The 10,303-nt window shown below is 41.5% G+C and overlaps 1 protein-coding gene across 1 annotated transcript; it reads left to right on the forward strand.

Annotated features, from left to right (window-relative positions):
* Positions 1-1,960: 1,960 nt before the first annotated feature.
* sox1a (SRY-box transcription factor 1a) lies at positions 1,961-8,916 on the forward strand. The gene is made up of 2 exons (XM_026910868.3): positions 1,961-4,807; positions 8,778-8,916. The coding sequence occupies exons 1-2, from the start codon at positions 3,956-3,958 to the stop codon at positions 8,781-8,783; spliced, it is 858 nt and encodes a 285-aa protein (XP_026766669.1). The 5' UTR covers positions 1,961-3,955; the 3' UTR covers positions 8,784-8,916.
* The last annotated feature ends 1,387 nt before the right edge of the window (positions 8,917-10,303 follow it).

The raw sequence follows: 10,303 nt of genomic DNA on the forward strand, positions 1-10,303 counted from the left end.
GGCACATTTGCAGTGTGAATTTAATGCTGTTGTAGCAGCGAGGGGTTGGTGTTTGCCGCGCGCCGGAGGAAAGCGTCCTTCATCCCGCCGAGACAAGACTACCAGATTTACTCAGTAGGCAATGAGATATCAGTAAATCTGAACAGATTACTCACAGAAAGTTGTTTAAGGATACTCTAAACGAGTACTGCTTTAGCCAGTTATCGTGTCAAAGTTTAAAGTAGTACTGAAGCTCATGCATATGCCGCTGAAACATTAGGTCCTAGGTATATTTGGTTTGCATGATTTCATCCCAGTGCTTTTTTTCAGTATTATATCACTCTATCTGACAAATGGTCATTTTAACTCACCAACCACCCTGGAGGTCAGCGATCAACTAATTATAGAATAACATTGCCCTCTTTTAAAAACAAGTGTTTATATATATATATATATATATATATATATATATATATATATATATATATATATATATATATATATATATATATATATATGTATATAAGAACTAGAGCCATTAGGATTCAACTGTAAATCTGTAAATTGTATACAATACAACTGTAACTGTAAATAAATGTAAATTGTCTTTTAAAAAAAACTACACTAGATTCAGGTTAAATATAAATGTCTGATCAATAACGAAAGAGATTAGTGACACAGTGTCGCCTACTTTGTCATCATACCTTTCATCACTGAGGTTTCTATTAATGCGATCTTACTTTGAATTATATTTATAGGCCATAATGAAATTTTAACGCTCACGTGCCCGATTAGTTCAAAAGAGGGAAAATATTGCAGACAGTTATGTTTCAGAAACAGACTCAGGCGACATGTGGGGACAGTTAGAGAGTCTATAGATTTTAGGATTTTCACTATAGTGGAAATTTGTGTTTGGGGCATTTGTGCTATAGACTCTGATATCTCTGATATCTGATACCCAAACCCCCTCTCCCAGAGCATTTTTACTGTTCCACTCTCCCTACAGCGTAATTATGTTTTGTGAGCGCGCGGCCGCTAACACCTGTCAGATGGTGATGCTAAACTGCCTGCTCACAAGTTCAAGAGACTCTCCACTTTTGGGAGAGGTTTAGCAATGGGAGGGAGAGGGTACACTGAGGGGTAATAATTCGTTTCTGGAATAAAAACTCGGGTCTGTGTTTAGTTTTTTAGTCCATGCATTATTTCTTGCAAATATTCTCTTATATGCTAGTGCTTATATATTATTATTACTTACTTGTCCTGAGAACAAAGTATAGATCTAATAGAAAGCAGCTTATTAATTTGGATAGTGCCTTTGTGGGCCCTGTACAAAATCTTTTGTGTTTCTAGAAAGAGAGCGCATCCATCTTAATCCAACAAATAAGAACCCTTGAACAATTATGAGGGTCAGTGCTGTTTGTTTAGGGGAACTGCTGTGACCCCTGCACTCGCGCGCGCACCACCGCCGTCCCCTCTCCCCCGCGTGCTCAGTCTGCACTGCTCCAAAGCGCGCAGCCAGACACAAAATAACAAGGACAAAGTAAATGTGTCCCACGAGGGTTACGGTGTGTTTCAATTGACTTTAATCCAAGCGAAACGGAAACGTCTAATCTTACTAATCCCCTCCTCAAGCAGCTTTCTAAAAACATTTTAAGTAAAGAAAAATGGTGAAATAATCGGTATGAACACCAAGTTTGGTTTGTCTTTATGAACAACACCAACAACAATAAATTAATAATAATCCTACAACCACAACAACAGCAATAATAATAATAATAATAATAATAATAATAATAATAATAATAGAAACTATAATAATCACTGTGTATTATTATTATTATTATTATTATTATTATTATTATTATTATTATGCTACTGCGAGGTAACTTGCGTTATTTCGGCCATCACTGTCTGGCTGGGTTTTGTTGATAAAGTGCACATGAATTAAGATAGACTTATTCTTAAGGGTGGGTGATATTTTTTTTTTTATTAAATCAGCCATTCAGACATTTTAGGAAGTCGAAAACATACATAGAAAAACATATATGAAATTGAACGGTCTGGCAGTAATGTTCTGGCTGTCAAATCGTGTTTTCCTCTATTATAAAATATATTACAATATATATTCGCTATACTGTAATAGATCCTTAATTAGGCGCAAACGTATTGCTTTGTGGTTTATAAACAAGGGGGAAAAAATCTAAATACCCCGTTCTATGCTATTATTGTGAGCAATATATAGAATATCACACCCTAAAATATTTAGAGGTAACCCTGTATCAGTTTCCACAGGTGTCGTTTAATATCAGTGGAGAAAACGGAGAAAATAATTGATATTCTTTATATACTCATCATTTTCTTTACCTGTAATTTAACTGATCTCACCTCGAGCCACTGACAGATATGATATTTACCACTGTCATATGTTTAAGCACAATTACACAGTTTAGTGTGTGATTCACGTTCAATGACTCTTTTTTCTCATGCACATCGGTATTAACCTAATTAAAAGCCATACAGCTTGGCATCGTTAGCTGCGCAGCGGGGCAGGAATATTTTTGTTTTGCCTTCAATTAGGGGCTGATTGGTGTTTTCAGGGCAGGTCAGCTGTGAAATTCGAATTATACATGTGCTGCGTTGTGCACAGTGTGAGATTTTCCCTTGCCAATAGATTGTAACATGCACTTGGTCTTAATATCGTCTTCAGTCTGATCTGCGTTACAAACAATATACCAAGTAAAAAAAAATCATATATATGTATATTGCACTTAATCCGTTGTTTCAGTGTAAAGCGACTTAATATATATTTCCATACGTGCTATGATGCTGTCTTTCAGAACCATGACATATTTCAAACACTAAACTGCCAGCAGACGGCACTAAGACTCCTTTCAGACGTCTATGGAATCGCATTCCCCTTTTGACTAAATGTATTAGCTGAACATATAGGCAGTCTGTTGTAAAAGTAGCCGGCGGCTGGGCTGCTACAGCGGGGATGCCGATAGGCAGAGTGTGTGGCGCTGGAGGGGTGCAGGTAAGCACAGTGCGCACTTGTGTGCTGTTTTGTATCCGTGTCCAGAGGAAAAGTGCATTCACACAATAAATTAGGTTACTTATTTATAATAATAATGGTCTTTCTTAACCATTTTCTAATGAGCGAAATCAGTGACATTGTAAGAGTTTAAGTTTTTCGTGGTAGTATATCTATTCTACAGCTCCGTTGTCATATTCAGCAGAGCATTAAATTAGGTCTGAACTTCACTTTTCTCTCTTTATTTGCAAGAAACTGAACACAGCAAGAAACGGGGTTATTATAAACGATTTATTTCAGAGATCTTACCCTTTATTTCCAATTACACACACTTTTGTTTGATTGAACGTTAAAGATGATCGAATATTTTTAAACAATTGAACTTTTAAAGAGGATAAAGTGTTTTTTTTTTTTTTTTCTTTTTTTTTAATGAATTTACTGGAGGAAAAAAAAATCAACTAGCCATAATCTGTCAGGGTCTCCCGCTCTCTGGTTTCCGTTGGAGGGGCGTGGCTGACCCCTGCTGCACCCCGCCTACTAGGTCTGTCCTCGCTCCTACGTCACTGCACCGATCACCATGCAAATCGCTCCCGTTCTTGCACGCCATTGGCCGCTGGCTCGGTTTAATCGCTGTCAAAACCCGTCATATGGCCGCCACTTTAACTAACTCCTCAGCTCCACTAGGGAAAGTAGCTCCAATGCGCTTTCAATTAGCGTGGATGTAAAACAGCTGTTCGGGACAAGACAAAACAGGCTGCAGGAAGATATTAAAAAAAAAAATACAAAAACACCACCAGAACTTCAAACTCACAGCCACTGTTCGGATTAAATTCCACTTCATTCCGGAGTTCTCCTTGCCTTGCTTGTGCTGCACCTGCTCCGGCGGACCAGCGCCGAAAGTTAATGCTTTTTTGTATTAGTTGAGAAGTCTTTAAAACCACGTGAATGTATAGCATGATGATGGAGACGGACTTGCACTCCCCGGGACCCCAGAGCAATACAAACCCGGGGCAGACAGGTCCGAACACGGGGAACAAAGCCAACCAAGAGCGCGTCAAACGCCCTATGAATGCGTTTATGGTGTGGTCCCGCGGCCAGCGCCGGAAAATGGCTCAGGAAAATCCGAAAATGCACAACTCAGAGATCAGCAAGAGACTCGGCGCAGAGTGGAAGGTGATGTCAGAAGCTGAAAAGCGGCCCTTCATCGACGAGGCAAAAAGGCTGCGCGCCATGCACATGAAAGAGCATCCGGATTACAAATACCGACCGAGGCGCAAAACCAAGACGCTGCTTAAAAAGGACAAGTACTCTCTGGCTGGCGGTCTGCTCGGCGGAGCGGCCACGGGCGCGGGAGTTGGCCTCGGGGTGGGCATGAGCGCAGCCGGAGTAGGCCAGAGGTTAGAAAGCCCCGGGGGTCACGGTGGCTCAGCCGGCGCCGGTTACTCGCACATGAACGGCTGGGCAAACGGCGCGTATTCGGGCCAAGTCGCTGCCGCCGCCGCTGCTGCTGCTATGATGCAGGAGGCGCAGCTCGCCTACGGGCAGCACCCGGGCAGCGGGGCACACCACCACCACCACCACCCCCATGCCCACCACCATCATCCGCACAACCCGCAGCCAATGCACCGCTACGACATGAGCACCCTGCAGTACAGCCCCATATCCAGTTCCCAGAGTTACATGAGCGCGTCGCCGCCCGGCTATGGAGGGATTTCCTATTCCCAGCACCAAAACGCGGGTGTTGCGTCGTCGGCCGCCATCGGCACGCTGAGCTCTTTGGTCAAGTCCGAGCCGAACGTAAGTCCTCCAGTTAGCACGCACTCCAGAGGCCCGTGCCAGGGAGACTTGAGGGAGATGATTAGCATGTATTTACCGGCTGGAGAGTCCGGAGAGCCGTCCGTTCAGAGCAGACTACACGCTTTACCGCAGCACTATCAGAGCACGACGGCCGGAGTAAACGGGACTGTCCCGCTCACGCACATTTGAAATTGTTGAAGAAAAGGGAGGGGGGATTCAGACACACCACCAAATATTGACCTCTTTTCGATGGCCATTTAACTACTTTTGTACAGAATGTTTTAAGATGTCCTTGTAATTTAAGATAAAAATAGCTATCATTTCGGTTTCCGTTCCGAGGAACTCGAGAGCTGATGATATGTCACTTAGACTAAACATGTTTTTATAAATTATACTGTTCATGAATTCTAATTTGACATTCTTCCTGGCCATGCCAAAAATCCCGCGATGTTCACCGTAACTGAAGTGTTTCTGTTCACATATTTATTTGTGCAAATTCATTTTTTTTAAGTTAATAAGACATCTAGCATAACTTGGATAACTTGGAGAAATGTTTCTGGGAATTTATAAAGAGATTCTTGCATAGCCTCTTACATTTGAAACATTTGTACACGTGAATCTATGTACCTGAAATATGCTGTAACATTTCTTGTAAATTGTGAATAAGTTTTAATATTTGAGAAGACTGGCACGTAACTGCTGCTGTATATAATTTATGAAATGCATTCCTGCCAGTTTACATCCTCACTTTGCGCTGACTCATTGTCTAAATAAAATTTGGAAGAATGTTACTATGGTTCTAAAATGTGTTAGTTTTGTTATTTTGTTCATGGCATTGTGTAATTGTTCCGCTCCTTCTCTCACATCTTTATAATGTGCACCTATTCGCTCCTCAGTGTAAAGGACCACCTTTAATTGCACCCTATAATTCAGTCGTTATTCAAGCATCCATCGTCGCTATTTCAGACAACAGCTGATTTAAAATAATAATAATAATAATTAAAAAAAACTAAATTGTTGTTATTTCTTGTAATGGGACATTTTGGGGAAGTTCACTTGGGAAGATTTCTTACTTTATAGAGAACACAATCTATAAAAATCATTCCATTATTTAGACAAACCATTATTATTATTATTATTATTATTATTATTATTATTATTATTATTATTTATGTGGGCAAATTAAATAAAAAACACCTTCTTTACGTTTTGACGTGAGCAGGTCAGGCAGGTTTTTTCACAATGTATTAAATCTGTTCTCTTGCCTTTTACCCTGCAAAATAAATTATGATTTCCACAGAAAACACGTTTATGAAAGACTGACTTACATGAAAAACAATTAATTACATGCCAGTTAAAAGCTTCTTTATAACCCAGGTTCAGGCGTTGTAATTGCTATAGCCTATAAGGCAAGCATAAATCAAGCACCTACACGATTTTGGCCTTTTTCAGAATTTCTGTCCAGACGCTTGAACTTTAAAACTGCAAGGCAGTACAGAGATGTGCGCGTGCGGCTTTGAAGAGCTAACATCAGAAACATTTGTGGAAGCAGTCCTGATAGTCTAGAGCAATTTCACTGTGGAAACAGTTTATAATGAAATTAAATAAAGCAAAAATGTTTAGTGCACTAGACGCCTTGGCTTAAACTCCATCTCGGACATGAAATACCTGCGCAGTTTGACATTGCGCGTGAGATTACAAACATAATCCAAATCTTTTTTTTTTTTAATCATTTGATACAAACTGCCTAACTTGAAGACCAAGAATCACTCAGACACTAACAAACAGCTGTTTCTATTAGACAAAACCCCTTCAATTGCATTTAATAATGAGGATTTTAATCATTTGATATTTCTTGGTAAATAATGTAAGCTTAATATGATGTTACAGGCCAGTTTACTGCATTTAGTTTTCTGTGTGTCCCATGCACTCATTTACTGTACATTACTTGGGAGCTGAGTTGTGGACCATATTGTGCTCGTGTGTTTTTGAGTGCTGAATCACAGAAAACGAGCTGGATGGAGTGTGTAAGGGGATGTAGGATTAACTAGCAGACGCTCTGACCTCAGGGTCAGCAGCAGGTCAGAGTCTATTATCACTTCCCTGTTACTCCCGAGGAAGTTCAGCAACAAGTGTCAGACCCTCAGACATCTCAGCATCCCATCCAATACACACCGTCTGAAGGATAAAATAACCTCCAGAATCTAAATGATTATAGTATTGAAAAACAAACAAACAAACAAAACATTAGCTTAGCCTACTTAGTTTATTGTTTAGAATGGCTATTATAAATTAACTACAATAAACTAAAAAGAATTGAATAAACTTAAGGTTTTAAGGTAACTGATAAATAAATAATTGCCTAAATGATTTGGTAACAGTTACTTAACTATGTTATAGACTCTTTTCCATAATTAAAGATATGATGTAAAATGTGATTTCTTCTTCTTCTTCTTCTTCTTCCTCCTCCTCTTCTTCATCTTCCTCCTCCTATTCTTCCTCCTCCTCTTTCTCCTCTTCTTCTTCCTCCTCTTCTTCTTCCTCTTTATCCTCCTCCTCTTCTTCCTCCTCATCTTCTTCATCTTCCTCCTCCTATTCTTCCTCTTCTTCTTCCTCCTCTTCTTCTTCCTCTTTATCCTCCTCCTCTTCTTCCTCCTCCTATTCTTGTTCTTCTTCTTCTTCTTCTTGTCACTTCTTGCTAAATAAATATAAGCTAGATGTTATATTCATTATTTCTTATAACGAGTTGATGCTGATTCTTAGGCCTACACTTTTACTTGTCTGAGTAGTGGGGTAGTAGAGCTGAGGGACTGCCCTCTCTGCAGCTCTTTGTATTTTTGGTGCCCCCGAAAAGCGACACGGATTAGCGCTGAAAGCACAGAGGCGGGGTACGATTTAGGGCACAGTGCCAGGTTAAAGCCAAAGCGTTCTGGTAAATTTCACCAAAATAATTTACTCCTCCGCCAAAGCGGTGGGGCGGGTGTGCGTGAAAAAGACGGGATGGGGCTGGAAGTGGGCGCCAAAGTGGTGGAGCTGCTGGTTATGGCGGTGAACCCCAACCAATAAATCGTCTCAGGGCGCGATGTCCTTATCTTGTAACCGCCGATATATTTTGCGTTGGGAGAGCCTTGGCTGTTGTTGGCTCGTATTCGCCTCTCTCTCTCGTGCACTCCCCGATCTCTCGCACTCGCTGTCCTAAATGGGGATAATTAGCATCACTTTATCACGCCTCTGCATATTTCTCTCCCTTCACCAAAAAAAACCCGCTATGCCGCTATTGGTCGCCGCTCTGTCGCAGAAGATTACGGAGACAGATTGCACGGAACGAATGTGCTGAACGAGATTAGGGGGGAATAGAAATAGCAACTGGGCCAATAAATTCCTCGCGAGGGCCTTATCGTGCAATTACACGTTGACATGTTTAACAATCTTGCGGCCTCTTAATCCTGCGCCCTTCCAAGAGGAGAGATGCTGCTGCGCCGCAATTTCTGCAGCCTGCGACTCTCTAGCAGGCTTTTAAGCGGCACAAAATGTGGTTTGGCATTCAATGCGCTCCTAAACCCCCCACAACTTAGTTTACCGTTTTTATTTTCCAATGTTTTGCTCATTTCTGTTCGGATTTTGTGGAATATGCCAAGATTAGCATTACTGTAGTCTTGTACGTGTGAGGCTGGCAGACTTAATGTGCTGAACTTTACTTTAAAATGACATCTTGCCTGCAATCAGTGGGCCTCATTTGCAATGTTGTTCCAACACACTGTTTGGGAAACACCAAACTCAGCATTCACAGACCTCAGGCAGAAATGAGCTTGTTACTGAACTTCAGATTTCTTCCACGAAGCAACTGATTGTTACACTTGACAACTTTTATCTCAGCGATCGTCTGTTTTTGGTTATGATTGTATGATCGCATCTAAATGTCTTCTTCTTCTTCTTCTTCTTCTTCTTCTCACTCTTTGTGTCTGTGTAGGGGTGATTGTGAGAGCCTCTGCAGGAATTTGGCAGGCCCGGAGTTTGGAGAGGCTCCCCCACGCTGCGCTGCCATTCAGTGGTCGAGCGCGCTGTGTGGTTGGGAAGTTTGCACTGAGCCGTGGCCTCAATAGCTTCACAAAGCTGATTACAAGCCCCAGCGAGTTCGTGAAGGGAGCGGGCCAGTCACACAGGTGTGCGTTAGATAGGGGGCAGCCCTCCAGAGCGGGGCAAGGCGGGGGGACCACACAAAAAGCCAAAGTGTCCCGGGAATTTGGTGGGAACAGAGTGTGTAAGCTGAGGGAAAACGCCACCTCTTCAAATGCCCTCCCATCCGTGAGTGCACAGAGGAACTTTTTTAGTACCACCCTTATTATCGCCGCTCATTTAGACTGTAAGACTGTATTCTGTCGGAATGAAAACCTATTCTCTTGCATGCTGTAGTCTGCATCATTGTGTTACTAATTTGTGGCATATGAAAATTTGCATATGTAAATTTCATAAGCTGCAGTCAACTAGTGTTTCATGATGTAATAACGTAAGTTGTAGTGTTGGGGGTTAACACAGAGAATCATAAAAAGCGCAGTCTCTTTGCTTAATCCAGTCTCTTTTATTCCCTCTGCTCCGCAAAATATGACATCAGTGGACCAGGCAGCGTATTTAATTAAAGCGGAGTCTAACTATCAATTACTCAAGAAAAACAGAGGCTCCCTAAGGGCCGCTAATCAGCACCCGAACAGTCGGTCTGCTCGCTCATTACTGCAACACTACAATGATAATCAGCCGCATCTGCCCGCTTCCCTCATTTACTGCATCTGAATGTCCTCATTCACAACTTCCTAACGTAATTCTCACGCATGACGCTCTGGTCGTATTTTTCTTGATTAACAATTTCAACTGTGATCATAATAAGCTACTATTCTTAAACGATACAATAACTGAAGCTCCAGCCAGTCTATGAAAACTATGATGCGTGATTCGCCTAATTTCTATAATAGAGTTTGCACAGCAGTTTTCCACACACGTGGGTCCAGTGTAGTCCGTAAGCGTTTACATTATGTTTTAATAAGGACACAATATCCCAGTTTATACGGCTTATTTAAATCCCATCCTTTACAGAGCCATGGGTGGATCTAATGGTCAGAAGGGAGCACAATGGATTATGCTTTTTTTTTTTTTTTCCATACGAAGGCTGCAGACCAGTAAACCCATTCTTCGACATTTCTTTTATAAATAATATATCATTTGTGATAATAATTCAGTTTCCAAACAGAGAGCTTGTTGGGTCCCGGCTCTCTTTGCGTGCTTGTGCATTCATGCCTTCCACCAAAAAAAAAAAAAAAAAAAAAAAAAAAGCCGTTAATCTATTGTAACTTTGGCTTCACCTGGGTCCTGTCACCCCCGTCGTCCTCGGGTGATGAGGGGACAAAAGCGCCCAGGCTCGTCATTCAGGCGCGACCGACTATGCTAATTGGAGTAAATGGCCAGAGAACGGCGAATACTGATCCCGATTTTGCGGAGATCTTC

The sequence above is a fragment of the Pangasianodon hypophthalmus genome, chromosome 5 (assembly GCF_027358585.1).
Source record: "Pangasianodon hypophthalmus isolate fPanHyp1 chromosome 5, fPanHyp1.pri, whole genome shotgun sequence".
NCBI lineage: Eukaryota > Metazoa > Chordata > Actinopteri > Siluriformes > Pangasiidae > Pangasianodon > Pangasianodon hypophthalmus.